The sequence below is a fragment of the Perognathus longimembris genome, chromosome 16, assembly GCF_023159225.1.
Source record: "Perognathus longimembris pacificus isolate PPM17 chromosome 16, ASM2315922v1, whole genome shotgun sequence".
Lineage (NCBI taxonomy): Eukaryota > Metazoa > Chordata > Mammalia > Rodentia > Heteromyidae > Perognathus > Perognathus longimembris.
The window spans coordinates 19,637,532-19,665,173 of record NC_063176.1 but is presented as its reverse complement, the minus strand read 5'-3'; the positions used below and the strand labels follow the sequence as shown (position 1 = coordinate 19,665,173).

The window sequence follows — 27,642 nt, the reverse complement described above, 5'->3', positions numbered from 1 at the left end:
CAGGGACAGTACCGAGGTCCCGATTTCAAGGCCCAAGACCAGCACCAAAAACAAAACAAAAACAAAAACCCCAACCCTATTCGGTAAAAGGGAGAGAAGGGGAAAGAAGGCTATTCCTGAAGGAGTAATGAATGCAAAACTCAGGGCCACATATTGTAAACAGCTGGACAAAATGGAATGTATAATTAGTCCCTCAAAAGTGCACATCTGGCATTCACAAAAGGATTGGGCTGTGGTGAACTGGAATTACGAACAACAGGTTCTTTACCACCGGTCGTCCAAGCAGTGCCTTGAAAGAACAGGGTACCGTAGAGCTCGGGCCCGGAGCTTAAGTAAACGCAGTAGTTTGACCTACCCGGCCTTCATTGAAGTTGCACACGCCGCGCACCGCCTCCAAGGTCTTCACCCAATCACAAGTCGGAGCGTGAGAACGAAGCCTGCTGGAGAGGCCTGGGCGGGGCGGGGCGGTGTGGGTGGGCCTTGGGCGGTGTGGGCGGGACCTGGGCAGGGAAGCGAGGAGTTTCCCGTCACTCAGCCTTGGGGGCGGAGCTCACTCACCCCTCCTCCTCCGGCGCTCTGGCCCACAAAGGCGGTACTCTCTGGTATCTCGGGTTCCCTCTGGCTGCGCTCCGGAGGACCACAAGCCACTCGTTTCCTTCGGGGCTGCGAGAGGCCCCCGCAGCCGTAGCTGAGCTGGAAGAAAGATGGCGGCAGCCGTGCGGCAGGATTTGGCCCAGCTCATGAATTCCAGCGGTTCCCATAAAGATCTGGCGGGCAAGTGAGTATGCTTCCCAGGGGCACACGAGCTAGCCCGAGGGGCCGGGAAGCGGCAGACATGTTCCCCTTGAGGTGACCGAGGTTTCGGGTGTGAGGCGGGGAGCGGGCCGGGCGGCCCGAGGGGGCGGGCCTGAAATCGGCTACGGAGCCACATTGGGAGCCGCGGAAAATTAGAGGGGACCGAGTGCCGAAGGCCTGGGACCTGGGAAGCCCTGGGACCTGGGAAGATGTCAGCGTGTCCAGTTCTTGAGAACATCCTTCCTGGTTCCTTTGGCTTCTGGAAGCGTGGGCAAGAGAGACGTCGGCTCCTTCGGCCTTCGCCGCCCTCCCCAGTGTCTCTTCTCATCGCTGGTCGGTCCCTCACATCGAATCCGACCCCTCTTTATCCTGGACTCTCCCACCTTTGGTTGAGGGAAATTGGTATTATGAGACCTTGATGCAGAGTTTGCGCCCAGAGGCGACATCGCGGCTTCTCAGGGTTAAACAGGGGCTGAGGAGGTATGGCTCCTGTCATGTCGTCCAGAACTGTTCGGACCCATCATCCGTGGGTCCTTGTGTTTTGGATATTCTCACTCCAGCACCATTCTGAAGAAGGGCACATGGGCATTCTGTCTTCATTTCATGGATCAGAGTGCCTAGAACAGTGATGTTTGCAGGAATCAGAACTGCTTAGGAATTTTGTTGAAGTCTATGTAGAACGCTTTGGTAGACTCCCAAGTTAAAATTATGACATGAGCTTGTCCTACAAGCCGTTTGAGCAGTTTTCATCATAGGTAGGTGGATGGAGAGACCTTGTAGATTTCACAGCATTGCTATTTTGTAATGATAGGCCTTCTGTTTAAAGTGTGCCCCCCAAGTTAATCCTAATGTTTATATCCTAACAACTAAGATCGCTTTGAACGAATTGAGGGGACACACTTGCTTTAACCTGAACATTGAAATTGTGAATGTGCTGTATGTGGGTTGTGCTGCCTTTTCTTTGGTGGCAAATACCTCTATTTTTATTATTGTACCTAATTTATCAGTATATATTGTACATTTTTCATTATTTTCTGCTCAGCAAAATGGGGATAACAATAGGGCTTTCTTATAATTGCTGAGGACAAAATCAGTGTGTGTGTGTACTTACACACTTGAGTCAGTACCATCCTGGCACATAGAAAATGCCATAAGATTGTTATTACTGTTAATCAGTCAGTAAGTATTTATTCCATAGGTTGGCAGTAAGTTGAATTTATCTTCATGGCTCAGCCTTTTCTGCATGTAATTTTTATAGATTTGGATGTAAATGAAAGTAGCTTACGTATTTCCCCATATATCCTTTTTTATTATATTGAAGAAAATTAAAGGCATTAGTTATCAGAAGAGATACAACTTTTCAAGCTTTTACGGAATTTTGAAACTTCAGCTACTATTTACTTTTTCAACTTGGAATAAAAGGTGGACAATAGTCTGTATGAACACGGTAGTCCCTCAGTGTATTGTGGATCACTTATTGGGGCTTCACTGTATCGTGGTTTTTTGTTGTTGTTTTTTTAATACATGAATAGTGATCCCTCACCTATCACGGAGGTAGCAGTAAGTGAACTGTGCTATATGGAGGGATGACTATCTAACGCTACTACTTTGCGGATTTTCACCTATCGCTGGTGTCTCTGGAACCTAACTCCCACAATAGGCCAGAGATCACTGTATTCTCTTGAGTGCTGCTTTGTTGTTGTTTGCTAAACCAAAAACTTAATGGTGTAAAACAACTAGTATTTCTCAGAATTCTATAAGTTGACTGTGCTGTTACGCTGATCTTGTCTGGATTCAGTCATGTCCACTGGCAGCTCACCTGGCAGCTGGGCACTGGTCATACCTGGCTCAATCTCTTTGTTACTGTCTCTGTCTCCTACTCTCTCTTTAGTGGCAAAGTGACATTGCAAAAGCACACAGACAGGGGAAGGTGTTGGAAGCCACTACTGTAACAGTCTGCCACATGGGTTTTTGTTACAGTTATATAAAATGGTTTGCTTGGTAACTGATAGCCAGTTTAATGTTAGCTAGCTACTCAAAGATGCTTTCTTTCAAGTCTCAGTCTTGTCTACAGGTATTTCTGGTTCTATCTAGATGAAAGTGTGTCATGATAGTTGGTTTATACTTGAACCCAGGTGTGACTACTCTAAAAAAGCTCATTTTTAACCTATCAGATTATACTACTCCTCTTTTTAAAACTGAATTAAGGTTAGGTGGCTCAGGTCTCTAATCCTAGCTACTCAGGAGACTGAGATCTGAGGATCATGGTTCTAAGCCAGCCCAAGCAGGAAAGTCTGTGAGACTTTTACTGAACTACCAAAAAAAAGCTGGAAATGGAGCTGTGTCTAAAGTGGTAGAGCACTAGCCTTGGGAAAAAAAGAAGATTAGGGACAGTGCCCAGACCCTGAGTTCAAGCTCCATGACCAGGAGACACACGACAAAAAGAACTGAATTGGGCAGGATGCTGGTCACTCTTGCCTGTAATCTTAGTTACTCAGGAGGCTGCAGGTTGGGGATCACAGTTCAGAGCCAGCTGGAGCAGAAACGTCTATGAGACTCTTATCTCCTAAAGCCAGGAGTGGGGCTGTGGCTCAGGTGATAGAACACAACACTGGAGTGAAAAATCCAATTGAGAGAGTTCGGCCCTGAGTTTTATCTTCAGAACCAGCACAAAAAGCCAAATCAAAACAAGCAAAAAACAAAACAACCCCCCCAACCTGAATTGTAAGTGCTTTCCAGTAGCTGAACTAATACTACTGTATAAAGTAGGTAAGAAACTGGCCATTAAGCTGGGTACCAAGGATTTACACCTGTAATGTAGCTACTCAGAAGGTTGAGAGATGATAATTGAGGTTTAAAGTCTGCACGACTCCATCTCCAGTTAACCAGCAAAATGCTGAGCTGGAAGTGTGGCTTAAGTAGTAGAGCACCTGCTGTGAGCAAGAAAGCTGGGCCAGAGAATTAGGCCCTAAGTTCATGGTATACTGTAATAGCCCCTATCAAACCCCCAAAAGGAAATAAATTATATAAAATATTTTTTTTGCAAATTTGGTAGGTTTTTTTTTGGCCTATAACATGCATTGGATTCATTACTTTATGTAATGCTTATGAAGAGAAGGAGAACGTTGAGAAAGGAGCATTTGAAGGTAACTGTTGGGATAGCCCGTCTTACTCGCTTAGCTAAAAACCTTTTTTGTTTTTCAAGAACAGTTAAGATGTTACTTCCTCCAGGAAGCTATTTCCTATGCCCAATGGTATTCTGAATTTACTTGTACATAGTACTTGATTATTTTGCTTGTTTGTATATGACCTTGGCCAGAATGTGATTTTTTTTTTTTTTAAACCAGTCCTGGGCCTTGGACTCAGGGCCTGAGCACTATCCCTGGCTTCTTTTTGCTCAAGTCTAGCACTCTGCCACTTGAGCCACAGTGCCACTTCTGGCCATTTTCTGTAGATGTGCTGGGGAATCGAACCGAGGGCTTCATGTATACGAGTCAAGCACTTTTGCCACTAGGCCATATTCCCAGCCCCTGAATTTTTTTTTATAAGAATTATTTTGTGAGCAGATATGAGACAATGAATTGTAGATCTTTGTTTAGTTAATCATAAGGAAATGTGACCTTCTCCCCTCTTCCAGTTCTGGGGTATAGAGGGTATCTAGAGGAGGCTATAAGCCTTCATGGCATAAACATTTCATTTTACAAGAAGCTGTTAGTAATGAGAAACTTCTGGGTTGGGAATATGGTCTAGTGGCAAGAGTGCTTGCCTTGTAATGAGAAACTCCTTAGCTGCCTTTGCTTATTAGAAGAGCTGTTTTTAGCTGGGCACCAGTAATTCTAGCTACTCAGGAGGTAGAAATCTGAGGATCATAGTTCAAAGCCAGCCCAAGCAAATCTGAGAAACTAAAGCCAGAAGTGGAACTGTAGCTCAAGTGGTAAAGTATTAGCCTTGCACACAAAAGCTCAGGGACAATGCGGAGGCCCTGAATTCAAGCCCTAGTAGCAGAACAGCAAGAAAAAAGCTTTCTTCTCAAAAAAGAAAATAGAATAATACACTGCTCTACAGAGGCAGAGTTTAGATTAGAATTTTCTAGTAATAAAATGGAACAGATGTTACAAATGGAGAACATATACACGTAATGGAAGATAAGACTGGACAACTTTAAAGTTCCTTCATAACTCCGTATCTCTGGTTCTCTGTTAATGCCCATATGTATACATTTACTTTATCTATAGAGTAAATGTTGATAACACCAAGAGTTTCCTGTAAGCCCAAGCATATTACTTATATTTTAGGGTATTTATCAAGTAGATATTATTACGTTGCGTATGAAAAAGCTGTAGTACAAAGATGTTTGGTGGGGCTGGGGATATGGCCTAGTGGCAAGAGTGCTTGCCTCATATACATGAAGCCCTGGGTTCAATTCCCCAGCACCACATATACAGGAAATGGCCAGAAGTGGCGCTGTGGCTCAAGTGGCAGAGTGCTAGCCTTGAGCAAAAAAAGAAGCCAGGGACAGTGCTCAGGCCCTGAGTCCAAGCCCCACAACTGCCCCCCCCCCCAAAAAAAAACAACAACCAAAAAACAAAGAGGTTTGGTGATGCCAGATTACAGCCATATCTGCTTGTCTCAATCTCTTAACTGTAAGCACCTCTACCTTTTGGCCTTATGTTATTTTTACTAAATTGAACTACATTTGAGATAATTATTTTTGCTTGCAAAGTTCCTTTTATCCTGTCTTTCTCATTGCCACTAAATTGAAATGTTTAGAATCCTTAACAATCAAGAAATTACTTGAGAAAGTGGTGCTGTGGCTCAAGTGGTGGACTGCTGCCTGAGTAAAAGATCTTGAGAATTCAAGCCGTAGTACTGGCATAGACAGACAGACACATACACACACATACAACTCTTCCAATAGCACTTACTTGTTTTTTAATTTTTGCCAGCTTTATTGTTATGTATATATGTGGACTATCTGTCAGCTTTCTGCTATGAAATAAGCCATTCCAAAACATAGCACCTTGAAATGGTAGTCATTTATTTAGTGCAGAAATCTGGAGATTGGCAGTTTGGATTGATCTCACATGGATGATTCTGTGCCTCTACTGATCATGTTTCACATGGGCTTCCATGTGTATCTGTAGTCAGCTGCAGGCCAGATGGACAGTTTTGCTTTTGTAGGTTGGCTGACTAGGTGATTGAGCTACATAGTTCAGCCACGAAGTGTGCTAGGGTTTTTTTCAACAGCAAGGTCTCAAAGATAAAGACATATTCAAGGCCCCTTGAGGTCTAAGCTCAGAACTGGTACTTTACTTCTGCTATATCCTATTGTTCAAACCAACTCTGAGGTAAGGAGTGAGGGAAATATATTCTATGTGAAGACCACAAAGTCACATCTCAAAAGAGACTGAAAAAACGTTGGCCTCTTTTTGTAATTACTATACCAAGTTACCCAGGTTAAACCTCATTGGGTTTCTTGGGTCAAAGGATTTGTATTCTTTCAATAATCCTAAGGAATTTTCAGCTATATCTTTTAAAATATTGCCTCTGCCTCATTCTGTTTTTCTCTTCTAGGTTGCAGTTAAATCTCTGTTATATCTTTTGTTCTGTCTTGTATTTTTTTCACTTCAATGCTTTACTTCAGAAAGGTTTTCCATACTTGTTTTCTAGTTTGTTAGCTTATTAACTTTGTCTAATCTGTCAAGTACTCAATTGAGTTTGTATGTATTTTCTTTTTTTTTTTTTAGTTCTCTAGTTTATCTCTGATCTTTTCCCAAACAAGCTCTTGATGAAACTTAAAAGCTTGTCTTTATTTGGGTGAATACAGCAAGCATAATTAATCACATATAGTATTTTTTTTTTTTTTTTTTTTTTTTTTTTTTTGCCAGTCCTGGGCCTTGGACTCAGGGCCTGAGCACTGTCCCTGGCTTCCTTTTGCTCAAGGCTAGCACTCTGCCACTTGAGCCACAGCGCCACTTCTGGCCATTTTCTGTATATGTGGTGCTGGGGAATTGAACCCAGGGCCACATGTATACGAGGCAAGCTCTCTTGCCACTAGGCCATATCCCCAGCCCACATATAGTATTTTTGATAATAGCATCTGAAGTCTTGGTTGTAGCTACTGTCTGTTGTTTTTGTTGATTCTACCTCATATTGTCATGTACTTTATTAACTTTTATTAAGAAAATTATTTTAAAAAGAAACTATTTCTAGAAGTAGTTGGAGAACTAAGATGCTGTGATTTCAAGAGAATTTTTATTTCCTCTACCAGGCACCTGAGGCTGCTCAGGCTAGGACAAAGGTTTCAGTGTTTCTGTTCGTTTGGTTATTTGATTGTTTAGATATCCTTGGATAGAATTTGTGTTCTTATTTTCAAACCGCTAGATTCCTGCTTTGGCAGGCAAGGAACTCCTACTGATCCAGCTCTTAGTCTTCCAGAAATTGTAACTTTTCTTTCAGTGCTTCCAGCTGTTCCCCAGAGAGCCCCAGAGCAGTGTCCTCATCCTTTCCCCACCACACTATCATCAGCAGATGCCTCCAGGCAGAAGAGAGAGAATATGCAGTATTTCACCTAAGGGAATTTTTCTGATTTAACTCTTTAAAAGAAAAAGGAAAGATGAGAGGCACTGGTGGCTCATGCCTGTAATTCTAGCTACTCAGGAGGCTGAGATCTGAGGATCTTGGTTCAAAGCCAGCAGGAAAGTCCGTGAGGCTCTTATCTCCAATTAACTTCCAGAAAACTGGAAATGGCACTTGTGCCTCCAAGTGGTAGAGTGCTGGCCTTGATTGAAAAAGCTCAGGGACAGTGCCCAGACCCTGAGTTCAAGCCCTATGACTGACAAGAAAAAAAAAAGATGAGAGAAAACTTGCCAGTTTTAGTCCTTTAAGGGCTGCCAAATTTGTCAATATTAAAAAGTTTAGAGGGCTGGGGATATAGCCTAGTGGCAAGAGTGCCTGCCTCGGATACACGAGGCCCTAGGTTCGATTCCCCAGCACCACATATACAGAAAACGGCCAGAAGCGGCGCTGTGGCTCAAGTGGCGGAGTGCTAGCCTTGAGCGGGAAGAAGCCAGGGACAGTGCTCAGGCCCGGAGTCCAAGGCCCAGGACTGGCCAAAAAAATAAATAAAAGTTTAGAAACTTAGTATTTCCTTGCTTTCTGAGAATCATTTCTGTCTTTTGGAATTTGCTATCTTTTCAGTCGGTATACTTGCATCATTGTTTCTTTGCAAAAGTATATAATGAAGACATAAGCATTTTGGATGAATTGAGAATAACTAAGTGCTGAATGGTAGTTTGGGGTATGCACCCTACAAAATACATCGTAACTCTGAATGTGTTCAGGCCCTGTTTGTATAAATGTTATTTCTTGGCTAAATTCCAAGTGCCTTTCTGTAATTTCAATGCTGTTAGCACTATCAAGTACATCTCATTGATGTTTTATAAAGTACTCATAAAACCAAGAGAGATAAAGCATAAAATATCTTAACCCTCATGTGTTGACTCAATTTAAGAAATAAGATGTTACCAGTGTTCCTAATATTGTTGAATATTTTCGTGCTTATAATGAGCTGAGTTCTGTTTGAGGTATTGTATATATCACTGTGACAAAAAAGACAAAAATTTGTGTCCTTGCAGTAGCTTATATTTTAGGAATTTGGTATGGCCTGGTAATTATTGCTCATTCTTTTTACAAACTAGTTTGAATCTTCTGTAGCTATGGATATTAGGTAGAATAGTTATTAGAACTGAGTACAAATAAAGAATAAGTAGTTTCTCTCAAATAATTTGAAGGGTGTTCTGTCAACATTTGGCCTGGTGAGTTTACTGTGTACACATGAGATAGTCTCTGTAGCCTAAAGAACAGTGTCTCATTGTAGATGACTCTAGATTCATTCAATCTGCAAGAGTAAAATGTTCTGGATCAACTCAAATAAGGTTCTTGTGTATCTCAGTTGAAGGGAAATATAACATCTCTTAAGACACTTGAAAGAAAATAGACTGTTTAGTTCAAATTTCAAACTAAAACTTTCAAGAAGTAACACCTGAGATTTAGAAACATAGAGATATAGATTTACTTATGATGGACATAAACAGTTCAGTTGGACATACTATACTAAAACCTATTAAATAGTACATTTCTTAGGATTATAGGTCTAATAGTCTATGTGGTGAACTAGAAACTTAAAAAAAAAAAAAGGTCTTCCATAAGGAAAACCACAAACTACTAGGACAGTCTGAGAGAAATCAGGGCAAAGGGAAGTTCATAAGTTAGAATCAAGGTTAACATTAGGAATGAGTAAATAAAACTGTAATGTAGTACTCTCTGTAAATGATTTTATTTGTATTATTTTAGGTATCGTCAGATTCTAGAAAAAGCCATTCAGTTATCTGGGGCAGAACAATTAGAAGCTTTGAAAGCTTTTGTGGAAGCAAGTAAGTAGACTGTAATTCTTTGTTTGCACTGTAATCCTGAGCTAGTATTTGAAAAATTTCTCAAGCCTTGTTTTATATCAAATTATCAGTGTGAAATGTATGTTGAGATTGATTCTAGAATTTAAATGGTACATTACTTGGTTATTTCTCATTAAATTGTCTTCAAATTTATTGTTCTATACAAATTAGTCTTAAGATTTTTGTATTGGTTTTGATGTAGTAACTGATTAGTGGCAAAATAGCATAATTTAAAGAGAATGGTTTTAGATTCAGTCCTGGCATGCTATTTCGTGATATTATTTAAGCCCATTGTGCCTCCTTTTCTCATTTACAAAATAGGGATTTGATACTTATTATGTAGGATTGTTGGGACTTTAAATGTTAATAAACAAAGTGCTTAGAATAGCATGTAGGATATAATGAGCACTCTCTATGGCTGATATTAATGTTAAGTATGGGCTTTTGAATGGGGAACCAAGTTTTCATTCAAGAAACTTTTCCCCACTCCCTGAGTTCAAATATCTCTAATTATTTTGAAAATTATTCAAAATTTAGACTGTAATTTATATTAACATATTGACACTTGACCGTGTCTGTAGTTGAGTATATTTTCATGTACATTTTTCTGTCACATAGACTCCTTTTTATAATTCTGTGACTAGACAATATAGTTATAAATGTCCCTGTGTGTATTGTAAAATGGACCTCAGGATTAAGTAATCTGTCTGTCCATTAAGGGTATGTAGCTGGTCATTGGCAGAGCCTACACTGGTTTCTGGTTTTCTGTCCTTAATTTACTTTCTTTCCTAATACTAAATGTGTAGTGATTTCTTTCTGTTTCAAGTGCCTAATAAATAGCAAATGTAATGAAACTGTTTCCTTAGTCACATCCAATATTATTCAGTAGTAAATACCCATTAGTATATTGTAAACTAATTGTAAGCACTAAATTGTTACCTAAAAGAATTAGGTCTGGGGCTGGGGATATAGCCTAGTGGCAAGAGTGCCTGCCTCGGATACACGAGGCCCTAGGTTCGATTCCCCAGCACCACATATACAGAAAACGGCCAGAAGCGGCGCTGTGGCTCAAGTGGCAGAGTGCTAGCCTTGAGCGGGAAGAAGTCAGGGACAGTGCTCAGGCCCTGAGTCCAAGGCCCAGGACTGGCAAAAAAAAAAAAAAAAAAAAAGAATTAGGTCTGGCAATATGAGAGAAACTTGCAGTGGTTTCAGAAAAACAGGTTGGAATTACTTTATTAAGAATATTGCACTGTAGTGGGCTGGGAATATGGCCTAGTGGCAAGAGCGCTTGCCTCCTACACATGAAGCTCTCGGTTCGATTCCCCAGCACCACATATATGGAAAACGGCCAGAAGGGGCGCTGTGGCTCAGGTGGCAGAGTGCTAGCCTTGAGCGGGAAGAAGCCAGGGATGGTGCTCAGGCCCTGAGTCCAAGGCCCAGGACTGGCAAAAAAACCAAAAAAACAAAACAAAAAAAAAAAACCCAGAATATTGCACTGTAGTAGGAAGAAAATAACTTTTTTTGTAATCTTTATATAAAATTTGAGTATAGTGATGCTCTAAGAAGAGCAGGCTACTTTGAAAGTTGGTTAAGTCTACTGAGCAACTTTTTTGTTTTGTTTTGTTTTTTGCCAGTCCTAGGGCTTGAACTCAGGGCCTGAGCACTGTCCCTGGCTTCTTTTTGCTCAAGGCTAGCACTCTACCAGCCACAGTGCCACTTCTGGCTTTTTCTATATATGTGGTGCTGAGGAATCAAACCCAGGGCTTCCATGTTTACAAGGCGAGCACTTCACCACTAGGCCATATTCCCAGCTCCCTGAGCAACTTTTCAATCATTTCTTTTCAGCATAACTGCTGTTTTAAGACTTGAATAACTTATCTAAGCAGGGGTTCACAATTATGGTGCATTTAAAAAGTGTAGGAGGGCTGGGGATGTAGCTTAGTGGTAGAGCACTTGCCTATCATGCTTAAGTCCTTAGGTTTAATCCTCAGCACTGTAAAAAAAATACAAGAAAGTAAAAAATTATATTACTCTAATACTGATAACTAATGTTTGTTAAGTGTAATGTGCCAGGTATTGTTCAAAGTACTTTGTGCATATTATTGCACTTCTAAAATTTTTAGGAGGTAAGTGATATTATCCTCGTCCTTACAGATAAGGTAACAGGAACACAGAAAGCTTCTGAGTCATATAATAGGTCAGGCTTTAGAACTTTCTTTGTTAATCATGTACGGTGATTAAGATAAAGTTGATATATCTACTACTGACCAATTTTTTTTTTTCTGTGTATTTGTGCCAGTACTGGAGCCTGAACTTAGGGGCTCTAAACTTTTGCTTAGCTTTTTTTTTTGGCCAGTCCTGGGGTGTGAACTCAGGGCCTGAGCACTGTCTCTGGCTTTTTTTTGCTCAAGGCTAGCAGTCTACCTCTTGAGCCACAGAGCCACTTCCGGCTTTTTCTGAATATGTGATGCTGAGGAATTGAACCCAGGACTTCATGCATGCTAGGCAAACACTTTACCACTAGGCCACATTCCCAGCCCCTCCTAGCCCCTCTTCCTTAGCTTTTTCTCTCAAGGCTGGCCACTCTACTTCTTGAGCCATATCTCCACTTCCAGCTTTTTACTGGTTAGAGATAATAATCTCAAGAAATTGTCAGCCCAGGTTGGCTTTGAACTTCAGTCCTCAGATTTCAGACTCCTAGTAATACAGGCATGAGCCACCAGTGCTTGACTAAAATTGTTTTTATTAAGAAATACAAATAGCATACCTATACTGGTAATATTTGAATTTAGCTTTTTTAACTTTTTTCTTATTCAGGTTCATTTTGAAAGTGTATGATACATAAAAACACGAAAATATAGGTGTTTCTGTATCTTCACTTAGTAGAAAAATAAAAAGAAAGGAAAAGTGTAAATTTAACTATTCAATATTTTTCCAACCATTTCTGTTGTGTATTTTTACTGTTGTAGTAATTAGGAGCCTAAAGGAAACTATAATATAAAATGGTAAGTGTATAGAAATCCCTGAATAATGCATTGAAGGCTGCCCTAATATAGATTGGCTTTAGTATTCGTTTCAAGTAAAGATTGATTGCTTAATGAAAATTTATGTTACTCATGTTTTCTTCTCTTTTTTAAAACAAGTGGTAAATGAGAATGTCAGTCTTGTGATCTCGCGACAGTTGCTAACTGATTTCTGCACACATCTCCCTAACCTGCCTGACAGCACAGCCAAAGAAATCTACCATTTCACCTTGGAAAAGATCCAGCCTAGAGTCATTTCATTTGAGGAGCAGGTAAAAATCTAGCGCTGTAGAGTTTAATTGAAATTGCAGAACTTAATTTTAGAATCTGATGTTATTAAATTCTTAAAGGAGATGATACAATTTCTCTTTTTATTAATATATTTATTATCTATACGTGTTTTACAAGGAGTTGCCATTCAACAAAGCAGTTTATGAATACAATTCATTTTTTTTTTTTTTTTGGCCAGTCCTGGGCCTTGGACTCAGGGCCTGAGCACTGTCCCTGGCTTCTTCCCGCTCAAGGCTAGCACTCTGCCACTTGAGCCACAGCGCCGCTTCTGGCCGTTTTCTGTATATGTGGTGCTGGGGAATCGAACCTAGGGCCTCGCGTATCCAAGGCAGGCACTCTTGCCACTAGGCTATATCCCCAGCCCAATACAATTCATTTTTATCAGTGCCATTCCTTTTATCATCCTCTTATCCCTTCCAGCCCCAACCCTTTCCTCAATTTTCTTAATTTTGTAGGATATGAATTGAATTTTATAATTGTATTCTCCTGAATTTCATTTTATATAAAACAGTATGCCAAACTGTACTCCATGTTGTAAAATCAAATAAATATTGGATGTTGCAACTCAGACTGCTATGTTTATATATTAAAATTTGATTTTATCAGCCAACTCATCATTAGATGAGTAAAATTGTTCATGAGGCTGACATTGTAGGAAGTGGCATCTGGCATCATCTATGAAGTAACATTAAAGAAAATTAACATTTAAAGTCTTGCCATTACTCGTATTACAAAAATGTACTATTTTGATATTCTGTGAAAGAAAAATTCATAGAAAAATTTAGGTGATATGTATCAACTTTTACTATTGTGAATTTACTATGTTGGATGCGAGCATTGCCACAGTAGATTAACTTTTTGTGTAATTATTGCAATTAGTTACTATGCCAGTTAAAATAATTTAACATGTATGCCTACTATTCCAGGTTGCTTCCATAAGACAGCATCTTGCATCTATATATGAGAAAGAAGAAGATTGGAGAAATGCAGCCCAAGTGTTGGTGGGAATTCCTTTGGAAACAGGACAAAAGTATAGTAAATAGTGGATATTGATGAATATATATATATAATTGTTCACTTACACTTTTTCTTATTCTAGTCTAGCAAGCAGATGATTTATTTAGTAAGTACATTTTACAGTATATTAGAAGTGCTACACAGAATTAAAAGAAAGAAGTGCTACACAGAAAAGTAATTTGAAATAGATTAGGTATGGTGGTACATGACTTACCCTAGCACTCAGGAAGCTGAGGCAGAAGGACTGTGAGTTTGAGGCAAACCTGTGCTACGTAGTGAATTCCAGACCCGCTTGGGCTACATAGTGAGCCCGAGAAAGGAGAAAGGGAGGGAGAAAGAAAGAGAGAGGAGGAGAGGGGAGGGGAAGGACAAAGTAAGAATGGAACCTACATATAATTAAATACGGTGATTGGGATGGTGTGTTGGCCCTTCTCAAAGACGTCATATTCTCAAAGGATATAGAGGAGGCTGAAGAATGGCTGTGAACTCTGAGGGTAGAGTGGGTTAAGAGAGAATGAAAGAAGAATCAGAGATACTGAGTGTAGACAACTCTCCAGGGGAAATTCTCAAAAAAGGCAGGAAAGAAAACAGAAGATGATAGTAGAGGTTAGGATAAGAAATGATTCTTTTTTTTGTGATCCAGAGGAGAGCAAACATTGGATACTGAGGAGCTGAGGGAAGGATTCCTTCCCTAGACAAAAGGGGAAAGAATTGAGAACAGGGACAGGTTTAGGTAGGAGCACTGATGGTTGGTGCTGAGTTCCTCAGCCTTTGTACTGTTGGCATTTTAGACTGGGGAGTGCTTGGTTGTGAGGGCTGTTTTGTTTGTTGCAGGAAGGTTAGCAGCATCCGTGCCTTTGCTGCTTACATAGCTAATAGCACACCATTCCTAGTTGTGACAACTGCTTCCTGTTCCTTGGAGGGCCAGGTTGCCCTAGAGATGCACAGAATAGCTGGGACTGCATTATGGGGTACAAATGTTAATGCTATGGTGGGGCTTGGGCCGGTTCTGTCTGAGTACATTGTGATTCTTAGTGAAAAATTAAGGTGTAGACAGAGGGGGCGACTGTGACTGAGAAAAGACAGGGCTGGAACTTGGGATAAATGGACTTTTTGCTTTAAAAATTATTGTAATTATGTTTTGTTTTTCTGCCAGTCCTGGGGCTTGAACTCAGGGCCTGAGCACTGTCCCTGGCTTCTTTTTGATCAAGGCTAGCACTCTGCCACTTGAGCCACAGTACCACTTCTGGCCGTTTTCTATATATGTGGTGCTGGGGAATTGAACCCAGGGCTTCTTGTATGCGAGGCAAGCGCTCTTGCCACTAGGCCATATTCCTAGCCCAAATTATTGTAATTATAAAAGTAGGAGATTAATAGATACGGTTAAAATGAAAAAGAAAAAAGAAAAATATAGAACAGTGTAATGTTATAACCATGTAGACTTGAATTATGAATTAGAAAACAGTACAAAATATTAGTGATAAATGGTATATGTAAAAAACTTGAATTTTTATAAAATCCTCCCACCCCCCAAAAAATGTAAAGAAATGTGTTTTGTTTTTTTGTTGTTGGTTGTGAGACTTGAACTCAGGGCCTGAGTGCTGTCCAAAATTTTAGCCTCTTTGTTGTACTCAAGGATAGTGCTCTACCACATGAGCCACGGTGCCACTTCTGGTTTTTGAGTGGTTAATTGAAGATAAGAGTCTCATGGGGACTTTGCTGTCTGGGCTGGCTTCGAACTGCAGTCCTTATATCCTAGACTCCTGAGTAGCTAGGTTACAGGTGTGAGCCACCAGCACCTGGCAAAAGTAAAGAATTCTAAAGTTGGAGTCAAATAAATTATAAACTCTTTTGTCACATGGTGCCTCCACTTTTCTTGGTAAGTGGAAAGGATTAAATTTTTGTGGTTTATTCTTGGATTTAAATTTTTGAATTAGTTGAGCTATGCGTTTGTTGCATAAAATATGACCACTGGGGTAGAAGAAAATGAAAACTAGAATCTACCCACACCACTATGCTGTTGTGTTAATGATTGATTGATTGTTGTGTGTGCCCATCCTGGGGCTTATACTTAGGGTCTGGGCACTGTCCCTGAGCTGCCTTTTGCCTAAGGCTAGTGCCACTTGAAGATTTTTCTGAGTAATTTATTGGAGACAAGAGTCTCAAGACTTTCTTGCCTGAACTGGCTTCAAACTGTACTCCTCAGATCTCAGCCTCCTGAGCAGTGATGATTATAGGTGTGAGCCATTAGCACTTGACTGCTGTTAGTATTTTGATATATGTACAGAAGTACATTTTTCTTGAATGGGAGAAATAATTTTAATGATGTGTTATATATTGTTCAATCCTACTTTTTCTATTGCTTTTTTTAATGTTGGGGGGGGGGCAGGGGATGGTTCATGAGATAAGGCTTCACTCTACAGCCCAGATTGCCCTGGAACTTGCTATGTCTAGTCCAGGTGGGTCCTGACCATGCGATCCTCTGTGACCATATGATCCTCTGCCTTCCAAGTGCTAGGATTAGAGGCATACACCACAACCCCCAGCTCCTTTTCCCCCCTCTTTTGTGGTACTAGGGTTGGAATTCAGGGTACTTGGTAGGCTTGTACTCTGCTATTTGATCTATACCCCAGTGCTTTTTTGCTTTTAGTTGTTTTTCAGGTATGACCTCATATTTTTGCCTAGGATGGCCTCAAACTGCAATCCTCCCATCTACAGTCTTGTGCAAGCTGGGGTCACAGTCATGTACCACAATGCCTGGCTTATTGATATAGATATTGATATATTGATATATACTTTTAAGCTGATCCATCTGATTGCTGTTACCTCCCAAGTAGCTAGGATTCTAAGCATGAACACTATTTCTTTTCTTTTTTCTTGCCAGTCCTGGGCCTTGGACTCAGGGCCTGAGTACTGTCCCTGGCTTCTCTTTGCTCAAGGCTAGCACTCGACCACTTGAGCCACAGCGCCACTTCTGGCTTTTTCTATATCTGTGGTGCTGAGGAATTGAACCCAGGGCTTCATGTATACGAGGCAAACACTCTACCACTAGGCCATATTCCCAGCCCTGGACCTTGCACTCTTGCTTGGCTTTTTCATTCCCAGCTGGTATTCTACCACTTGAGCCATCCCACCAGCCCAGCATTTTGTTAGTTATTTTGGAGATTAGAGTCACTAAGACTTTTTTGTCCTGGCTGACTTCAAACTGTAGTCCTCCAGGTCTCAGCCCTCCTTAGTAGGTAGGATTACAGATATGAGCAATTGGTACCAGGCTGTATTCCAGCTCCTTTATATACCACACCATTATTGCCATATATATCCTATAGGTGATTTCCATTTTTTCCTACTATATATTCTTATAAGTAACTATAAATTAATGTCTTTATATGTACATACATATGTAGGTACATCATTGGTTATCTTCTTAAGATTTGTTATTTGGAGGTAAATATAGTGAGTGGGCTAAAGGCATACATAATTTACGGAATTAAAGATACTGTTTGAGAGTGTGCTGCCAGATTGTTCTCTTGGAAGTTGTGCTTTCCTTAATAACTTGGTTGGAGAGTATGCTGCCAGTTTAGTTTGTTTTCTTAAAAGCTCTGCTTTGCTTAATAACATTAGGGTTATAGTGATATCACTATATATATATATATAGATATATAGATATAGATATAGATATCACTAGTCCCTGAAGTTGAACAGATTTAGAAGAGCTTTAGGGCTGGGATGTAGCTCACTGGCAAAATGCTTGCCTAGCACGTGTTACATCCTGGGTTCAATCCTCAGTACCAAAAAAGAAAACACTAAATAAATAAGTGAGTTTAAAAAAGAAGAAGAAGAAGAAGAAGGGGCTGGGGATATGGCCTAGTGGCAAGAGTGCTTGCCTCATATACATGAGGCGCTGGGTTCAATTCCCCAGCACCACATATACAGAAAACGGCCAGAAGTGGTGCTGTGGCTCAAGTGGCAGAGTGCTAGCCTTGAGCAAAAGGAAGCCAGGGACAGTGCTCTGGCCCTGAGTCCAAGCCCCAGGACTGGCCAAAAAAAAAGAAGAAGAAGAAGACATAGCTGACCTCCAGTAGCTCATACTTATAATCCTAGCTACTCAGGAGACTGAGATCTAAGGATTGCAGTTAGAAGTCATCCTGGGCAGGAAAGTCTGAGAGGGTCTTACAAACCACTCAAAAAGGCCAGAAGTGGCACTGTGCCTCAAGAGGTAGAGTGCTATCCTTGAGTAAAAGAAACTCAGGGACAGCACCCAGGCCCAGAGTTCAAGCCCCAAGTCTGGCAAAAACAAAACAAAAAACAACCCCCAAACCTGAAATAGAGCTTTAGCATATGAAATTGCTTAAGGACTTGAAGATATAATGAGGTCAGTGATGGTAAAAATAATAGAAATTTAGTAAAATTTATGTTTTAGTTACTGTATAATATACAGTAAAAAGCTTTATTTTCTATGAACAGAATATACTAGGGAAACATAACATTTTTTAAATTCTAGAAGTTTTCTTGGTAAACTGTTGATTCATTTTGTGTTTTCTGCTGTGTCCTAGACAGTACAATGTAGATTATAAACTGGAGACTTACCTGAAGATTGCTAGGCTATATCTGGAGGACGATGATCCTGTCCAGGCAGAGGCTTATATCAATCGAGCATCATTGCTTCAGAATGAATCAACCAATGAACAGTTACAGATACATTATAAGGTTTGGAGCCAGTTTGGACTTAATTTTGTATTGGTGAATCATGTCATGCCAAAATTTTCCAGAATGTCTGAATTATGCTTTTATATTTTATTATTTCTCTTTGTTTCTTACTTTCTGTCTTTTTTTCCATTTCATTTTTTCCCCTAATCAACTCATTTTTCCTCTATAGGTATGTTATGCACGTGTTCTTGATTATAGAAGAAAATTCATTGAGGCTGCACAAAGGTACAATGAGCTCTCTTACAAGACAATAGTCCACGAAAGTGAAAGACTAGAGGCCTTAAAACATGCTTTGCACTGTACCATCTTAGCATCGGCAGGTAAACATGTAATTTGTGCCTAAATGCCGTTGATTATCTTTGGTTAATAACTTAGAATGATTACTATTGGAATATTTAGTAAAGAACTATTCTTACTCTTCTAGCTGAGATTATAGGTGTGAGCTGTCATACCTGAACTGAAATAATAACTTTTTGTTCCTGGCCCTCAGAGGCTCTTGACTATCTTATAATGCAAAATGTATTTAGTGTATACCTAAGAGTCACCAAAATTTTACTAGTTTCACCATTGTCTAAAATTTCTGGTTCAGCAGGATGTAGATTGTTTATGCCTAATTCTAGCTAACTCAGGAGGCAGAGATGAGGAGGATTTTGATTTAAGGCCACCCATGGTAAAAAGTTTAGGAGATCCTGTCTCAACCAGTTGCTAAGCCTGGTGGAGTGTGCTTGTCATCCCAGTTATTCCAGGGGCTGGGATAGGGATCAGCCTTGGCAAAAAAAGGTTTGCAGTAGCCCTTCTTAACAGAAAAAGCAGAGCATGGTGGTGCACATGGTGATACTGTCATCCCAGCTACTGCAGGAAGCAGAAACAGATGGATCATAGGATAGGTGGGCCTGCGCAAGTGAGACCCTATCTCCAAAATAACCAGAGCAAAAAGGGATGGAAATGAAGCTCAAGAGGTGGAGTGAAGTACTGAGCCAAACTCTTGTACTGCCATTTGCAGCTTAAAGGGGCTCTCTGGGGCTGACTCTGCGCACTCCCGTGTTGCTTTCTTCCCACATTCCCGGTATCTCAAATTCCTGGGATCTCCACTGCTTCCTCAGCTTCATGCATCACTATAGGTTCATATATCACTTTAGGGCCTGCCTGCAAGGAATCCAACCTTGTTACATATTGTCTGGCCACCTAGGCTTTCTTTGAAATCTGATTGGAAGGCTCCATGGTCCTTATTAAACAAGCATCATGTGGATGATGCCAACATCCGCTTGCTAACGCAAGCGGTACCTAGACCCAAACCCCTAGACCGTGGCTACAGTGCCTCTGGGAACCTGGGTGGCCGAGCATGGTGAAATGGATCTTGGGGGGAGTAACTAAAGAAGTGGTCCTTGGTCAGCAGCATGCTCCTGTGACTCAAGGGAACATCTTTAAAAGAAAAACATTAATTGTACAAAGGAATTGCCAGTTAACAAAGCAGTTTATAAATACAATGAATCTTGATCAAGGGAAAGTCTTTTAAGTGAATTTACACATTTACACTCTTGTGGCAGCAAGACCCATGAGATGAGTGGAGAATTATCCCAGCGAAACAGACTTAGCTTCTTTTTAATGGCCACAGCCTGAATGAATGCTGGGCCGTGTTGAAATTTTCTCAGCCAGATTCATTAGTCTGTCATTACTTTGAAACTTACTCAACATCTCAGGACATGGTCAAAATGTAGGCATTTTTCCCCCCCAGAATGTAATAGTCATGGACATTAGTCCATTTTCCAGTAGATTCTTCATCCTCATCCAAAACCTTATTCTTGTCAGTATCTAGTCCTCTGACCTTTCACCACATCTGTTCATGAAGCTGCATAGAGTATTCTGGGGCTTCTCCAGCCCACAATGCAAACTTCTTCTGGTTGCTTCCACAGACCAAAGGCCCCTGCACCTCATGTCCTGGCATAGTCACAGCAGCGACCCCACTCTTGCTACCGTTTCTGGGTTTGTTAGTTACTGGTTTTCTCATGGTGGATAGGAGGCAGCAGAGAAGTGCAAGACAAGACACAGCTCCAAGAATATGTCCCGTGGTGACCTACTGTTCTGGCTGTGGCCTCCTCTCCTAAAGTTCCTTTCATCTTCCAAAATCCTGTCCCTAGCTGTCAGGAACATGTATTCAACACATGAACATTATATATTTATATTTTGTATTCAAATTATAATGGATAGCAAACGTACAATTTGGTCACTTTATGTAGCTAAATGACAGGATTGTTTACATGTCAGTACATGTATTTTGGTTTTCTGTTGTCTGGCTTCATCTTTTTATTATCTTTAAGTAGTTGTACAAAGGAGTTGCCATTTAACAAAGCATTTTATAAACGTATATCTTGACCAGTGTCACCCTTTTCAACATTCTCACACATCCCTTCCCTACCACCCCCTTCCCTCACTATTCTTAATTTTGTCCGTTGGATTGTTATCTCCCTTCCCCCCCCCCTTCTCCTATTCTATTAGTCTACCCCTTTGTCTGGCTTCATCTTAATATATTTTGTCAATTACAGACAATGCAGATGTAAAGGTTCCAAGGTCCAGAATTTTAACCTTTTGACAGAGAGTATACATTGAGCAGGTCATGGCATTACACACTGTAATCTCAGTTACTCAGGAGGCAGAAGCAGAATTTGAAGTTTGAGGCAAGCCTGGGCACATGTAGCAAGATCCTGTCTCCAAAAACACAAAAATGAAAGGACCATAGGTATGGCTGAAATGCAGGACTTGGCCTAGCATTCATGTGTTCCTGAGTTCAGTCCTTAGAAATGCCCACGAGTACCTGATTTCTCATGTAGGTGCTACAAGATTTTTTTTTATATTTGCTAGTCTGGTATATGAAAAAGGTTATCTCACTTTAGTTTTAATCCACATTTAGTTTGTAATGAGTCCACATTTAATATGTAATACACATTTATTTTGTAATGAATGTTTTCAAGTATCTTTTAATAGTTTTTTTTTTTAAATGTTGTTGACAAACCTATACTTTTTGGGGGGTCAATTATTTTTTATGTCCATTCACCATTTGTAGAGTTTTTGGTTCTTTTTTTAGTTACATAGAAAAGCTCACAATAAATTTTTTTTTCCCCAATTTGTTGCCTATTTTAGTTTTTATGACATGCAGAATCATAATGTAATAGTCTTTATTTGTGTTGGGGATTGAAAACAAGTCCTCACATTAAGCTTATGCACTACCACTGAGCTACACACCCCTAATTTCTATTGTTATATTTTGGGATATTTAAAGAGTGTGTGTGTGTGTGTGTGTGTGTGTGTCTTCCATTTCCGGCTTTTTGGTGGTTAATTGGAGATGAGTCTCACCGACTTTCCTGCCCTCGCTGGCTTTGAACCTTCATCCTTATATCCCGGCCTCCTGTGAATATTGATTCCTTTTTGTGTGTGCCACTACCAGAGATGGACTTTGGGCCTCACGCTCTCACTCAGCCTTTTTGCTCAAGGCTGGTGTGCTACCACTTGAGCCATCCCTCCACTTAAATGATGTTTAGCAGAGGAATATTTGTTATCTTTCATAAATTTTTATTTTTAGACAAGATCTGACTGTTGCCAGATTGTCCTTAAACTGCTAATTCTTCCTCAGTCTCCTAATTGCTGGGATTATAGTCATGAATGACCATCACAGGCTTATAAATCATTCTCTCATTAAGAATGCATGTTCATTGAAGAAATACAGATAACCAGGGAGAAGAAAATATAATCACCTATGACTCCAAGTACTTAGAGTATTTTGATCTCTATCTTGGTTTTCATATATGAATATTCAGCTATTTTCTGAAGATACCATGTGTATGAATCTACCTATTCACATATATATATATATATATTTATTTTTTTTTTTTTATTTTTTTGGCCAGTCCTGGGGCTTGGGCTCAGGGCCTGAGCACTGTCCCTGGCTTCTTTTTGCTCAAGGCTAGCATTCTGCTACTTGAGCCACAGCACCACTTCTGGCCTTTTTCTGTATATGTGGTGCTGGGGAATTGAACCCAGGGCTTCATGTATAGGAGGCAAGCACTCTTTGCCACTAGGCCATATCCCCAACTTATTAAAATATATTTTAAATCAACCTCAAAGTCAGTACTTATAGGCTTTCCTAGTCATTTGTAGTCATTAGCAGACATGCAAAACAACTGAGAATATTTCTAGCTGAGATTGAACTAGTAGAAGTTCTGCCTTTTTGTTTCAGTTTTCAAACAGTAAGTATCCTCTGGTGGTTTACTTACTATCACACTTTTATGCTCTTTATCTGTGGTTTTGCTGCTTAAAACCTACCATACAGTTGAAACCCTCCCATGTTCTATTATTGTTATTATTATTATTAGTGCTGTGGATGTAACCAGGGCTTTGTGAACCAGGGCCTTGCTTATGCTAGGCAAGCACTCTTCTGCTGAGTCACATCCTCAGCCCTCTAATGTTCTTAAGTACAGATGTGTATTACATAAAAAAATATATCTATGAGATAAGCTTCCATTTAGAGTCAAGGTGCTGGCTGTATTTTGTGTGTGTGTGTACACATGCCTGCGTATACACAATAAACAATATATATATATAAAAAGATGTTTCATATAAAGACATAAAGTTATAGATTAATTGACTGGCAAAAATGTGCTGAGGCTACCAGGAACCTAACCTGAATTTCCTGTAGAATCAACAGTTGACTGTTTACTAATTTAGTGGTGACAGCAACTTCATTGAACATAGCCACTGTAGTTAATGAGAATTGCAAAACTGGCTTGATAAAAGATGATGATTACTGATTGAGAAACATGGTAAAAGATTTGATGTGTGTTTCTATAGGACAGCAGCGTTCTCGGATGCTGGCAACTCTGTTTAAGGACGAAAGGTGCCAGCAACTGGCTGCGTATGGGATTCTAGAGAAAATGTACCTAGATAGGATCATCAGAGGAAACCAACTTCAGGAATTTGCTGCCATGCTGATGCCTCACCAGAAAGCGACTACAGCTGATGGTAATGACACGTCTTACTCGTATGTGGTGTGAAGCATTTAGGACACACACACTACAGGAGAAATGGAACAGCTTGCTGTCTTAGAATTCTCTTTTACACTCTGGTTTTCACAAAGAGTATTACATTGACTGTAGGTGAATGTCATATATAGATATGGGCTTGTAGCATATATTTAAATAGTTCTGTTTTTTTTTGTTTGTTTGTTTGTTTTCGGCCAGTCCTGGGCCTTGGACTCAGGGCCTGAGCACTGTCCCTGGCATCCTTTTTGCTCAAGGCTAGCACTCTGCCACTTGAGCCACAGCACCACTTCTGGCCGTTTTCTGTATATGTGGTACTGGGGAATCGAACCCAGGGCCTCATGTTTACGAGGCAAGCTCTCGCACCACTAGGCCATATCCCCAGCCCCATATTTAAATAGTTCTGACTAGAAAGCATTTTGTGAAATAATGCAATTTTGGAAACTTAATAGAGCAGGAAGATTATAGACTGTATTTATATATAATGCTTGATTTAATAAAACTTCAAACTTCTTTGGGCATACTAAATTTAAGATGTTTATAAAATGTCCAAGTAATGATGTTATTTCAGCAATTTTGGCTGTATGAGTCTGAGTTCTGAAGAGACTTAGAATAGAGGTCCAGATTTGATGATGGTCAACAGCATATTGATACTTATTTAGATAATGTTGGATGAAAGAAGAGGTGAAGGTGCAAAATTGAGCCCTTTCTTTTTTTCTTTTTGCCAGTCCTGGGGCTTGAACTCGGGGCCTGAGCACTGTCCCTGACTTCTTTTTGCTCAGCACGAACATTCTACCACTTGAGCCACAGCGCCACTTCTGGCCTTTTCTGTTTTTATGGTGCTGAGGAATGGAATCCAGGGCTTCATGCATGCTAGGCAAGCACTCTAAGCCACATTCCCACCCCAAGCCCTTTCATTTTAAGGTAAGGAACAAAGGAAGAAACTGCCAGGAAGATTAAGAATTAGGAGTGAAAGGGAAAAGCTTGTAGCCCAGCAGTAGAGTGTTTGCTTAGAATGCATGAGGTCTTAGGTTCAATCCTTAGCAACACCGAAAAACTGGGAAGAGGAATGAGGAATTATAAGAAAGGGGTTCTTAGTATACCCTTGAAGTCTTATTAAACATACCTTGAGCTCAGTAGGAATATTGTTCTAACCCTTTCAGGATGGGACGTAAGTCCCAAACTTTATCTGGTGTTGTATTTCCTTTATTTTTTTTTAACTTTTTTTTCCCCCCCCACTCCTGGGCCTTGGACTCAGGGCCTGAGCACTGTCCCTGGCTTCTTTTTGATCAAGGCTACCACTCTACCACTTGACCCATAGCGCCACTTCTGGCCATTTTTTATATATGTGGTGCTGGGGAATCGAACCCAGGGCTTCATGTATATGAGGCAAGCACTCTTGCCACTAGGCCATATTCCCAGCCCCTGTATTTTTTCTTTTTCTTTTTTTTTTTTGGCCAGTCCTGGGGCTTGGACTCAGGGCCTGAGCACTGTCCCTGGCTTCTTTTTGCTCAAGGCTAGCACTCTACCACTTGAACCACAGCAGTACTTCTGGCAATTTTCTATATATGTGGTGCTGGGGAATTGAACCCAGGGCCCTCATGTATATGAGGCAAGCACTCTTGCCACTAGGCCATATCACCAGCCTATTTTTTCTTTCTTTTTTTGGCCAGTCCTGGGCGTTGGTCTCAGGGCCTGAGCACTGTCCCTGGCTTCTTCCCGCTCAAGGCTAGCACTCTGCCACTTGAGCCACAGCGCCGCTTCTGGCCGTTTTTCTGTATATGTGGTGCTGGGGAATCGAACCTAGGGCCTCGTGTATCCGAGGCAGGCACTCTTGCCACTAGGCTATCTCCCCAGCCCCTATTTTTTCTTTCTTTTTTTTGGCCAGTCCTGGGCCTTGGACTCAGGGCCTGAGCACTGTCCCTGGCTTCTTCCCGCTCAAGGCTAGCACTCTGCCACTTGAGCCACAGCGCCGCTTCTGGCCGTTTTCTGTATATGTGGTGCTGGGGAATCGAACCTAGGGCCTCGTGTATCCGAGGCAGGCACTCTTGCCGCTAGGCTATATCCCCAGCCCCTATTTTTTCTTTCTTAAATGAGGATTCTGTGCATGATCTTTGAAGACAGTTAGCTGATTATATCTTCTGGACATTTGTCACATTTACCTTCATGTAAGGTGTTTGTGGAGTGACCAAAAGATGTAAGATCAGGGATTTTATCAACTTTACCCAACAGGTTGCTTTATTGTTGTGCTTCTGCTGGCTAATAAAAGACTAGGCTTATAGCAGGAAAAGAAAAGTTAATGATTTTGATAGCTTAGCCTAGAGAAGCAAAGCCCAACCCAAAGAGTTGTATCTGTTCACTTAGTAGTTCCTTACTAATCACTCATTTCTTAAATACTGTACTATATTTAATTGCATGTGAGCCACACTGTCAAGCAATTTTGATTACTTTTAATATATTAGTTAGAGGAATAAAAATGATGGTTATGTATTATTGCATGCCTAGGCATTTTCAGAAAAAAATACATCTTTTTAAATTACGAAGCTTGTTTCAAACTTGTAATTTATTTTTATTTATTTAAGGTTCTAGTATCTTGGATAGAGCTGTAATTGAACACAATTTGTTGTCTGCAAGCAAGTTATATAATAATATTACTTTTGAAGAACTTGGAGCTCTTTTAGAGATCCCTGCTGCTAAGGTATTTTCTTGACTCATACATAAAAGCAAGTTAAGACCCTGAACTACTGAGGCGATGAGAGAATCTCTAATTGATAAATTGTTTGCAACTGCAATAGAAATTACACAGCAAAAAGCTCAAGTAGGGGCTGGGGATATAGCCTAGTGGCAAGAGTGCCTGCCTCTGATACACGAGGCCCTAGGTTCGATTCCCCAGCACCACATATACAGAAAACGGCCAGAAGCGGCGCTGTGGCTCAAGTGGCGGAGTGCTAGCCTTGAGCGGGAAGAAGCCAGGGACAGTGCTCAGGCCCTGAGTCCAAGGCCCAGGACTGGCCAGAAAAAAAAAAAGCTCAAGTAAATGGAAATGATTGAAATGATAAAATGCTTTTGTAGTCAAATTACCTTAATAATCTTGGGAATTTTTTTTCAATTTTTTAAAAATTTTTATTGTCAAACTGATGTACAGAGAGGTTACAGTTTCATATGATAGGCATTGGATACATTTCTTGTACTGTTTGTTACCTCCTCCCTCATTCCCCCTCCCCCTTTCCCTTTCCCCACCCCAGAGGTTGTTCAGTTCATTTACACCAAACAGTTTTGCAAGTATTGTTTTTGTAGTCCTTTGTCTTTTTTACCCTGTGTCTCTTGATTTTGGTATTCCCTTTCAGTTTCCTAGTTCTAATACCAGTATACATGGTTTGGGGATTTTTTTTTTTAACTCTACTAGGATTTGAACTCTGGGTCTTGAGCTTGTTAGGCAAGTTCTATACTTATGGAGTCACACTTCCAGCTCTGTTTTAGATGTTTTTATAGTGTTTTGTGACAGTTTTCTAGAATGAAATTCTCTTTGGAGTTCCAAGGTGTTAGGATAATTTATTTCATAAGAATATCTTTGGGGCTGGGGATATGGCCTAGTGGCAAGAGTGCAAGCCCCAGGACTGGCACAAAAAAAAAAAAAAAAAAAAAAAGAATATCTTTGTTTACCATCTGTTTCAGTCTACTTTGTAGTGATTCCTAATTTTGATAATTTAGATTTTAGTTGTTGCTCTTTGGGATAGAGTCTTACTGTGTAGCTCAGGTTGGCCTTGAGCCTCTGGTCCTCCTGCCTCAGCCTCCTTGTAAGTGCCAGAATTACAGATGAATGCCACCATATCTTGAAGACATTCTAGATTTTTTTTTTTAACTTTTTTTTTTTTTTTTTTTTTTTTTTTTTGGCCAGTCCTGGGCCTTGGACTCAGGGCCTGAGCACTGTCCCTGGCTTCTTCCCGCTCAAGGCTAGCACTCTGCCACTTGAGCCACAGCGCCGCTTCTGGCCATTTTCTGTATATGTGGTGCTGGGGAATCGAACCTAGGGCCTCGTGTATCCGAGGCAGGCACTCTTGCCACTAGGCTATATCCCCAGCCACGACATTCTAGATTTTGATTCATACCTTATATCTTTTTTTTTCATACCTAGACAGACTCAAAGATTAAACATTTTATCTCCTTGAGAGAATGACTTATTATAAGCCCATTATTCTATTTAACTTCTGTGCTTGGTTTTATTTAAGAAATTGACCTATTGGAGCATTTAATTCTATTCTTAGGATTTGGTTGCCGTACATGAATTCCCAACAAAGTACCAATAGTATCTAGAAGGTATTTCAA

The 27,642-nt window shown here is 40.5% G+C and overlaps 1 protein-coding gene across 2 annotated transcripts in view; it reads left to right on the top strand.

The window, feature by feature from the left end:
- The first annotated feature begins 500 nt into the window (after window positions 1–500).
- The window catches only part of Cops4 (COP9 signalosome subunit 4), a 32,700-nt gene continuing 5,558 nt past the window's right edge, over window positions 501–27,642 (top strand). The window contains exons 1-8 of one of the 2 annotated variants that reach the window (XM_048364758.1): window positions 501–778; window positions 9,151–9,230; window positions 12,392–12,543; window positions 13,489–13,592; window positions 18,133–18,286; window positions 18,456–18,606; window positions 23,129–23,299; window positions 25,899–26,014. In XM_048364758.1, the coding sequence (XP_048220715.1) occupies window positions 705–778; window positions 9,151–9,230; window positions 12,392–12,543; window positions 13,489–13,592; window positions 18,133–18,286; window positions 18,456–18,606; window positions 23,129–23,299; window positions 25,899–26,014 (1,002 nt within the window). In that variant the 5' untranslated portion in view covers window positions 501–704. The remainder of the gene's footprint in view (window positions 779–9,150; window positions 9,231–12,391; window positions 12,544–13,488; window positions 13,593–18,132; window positions 18,287–18,455; window positions 18,607–23,128; window positions 23,300–25,898; window positions 26,015–27,642) is intronic. The other variant, XM_048364757.1, reaches the window with a different exon arrangement.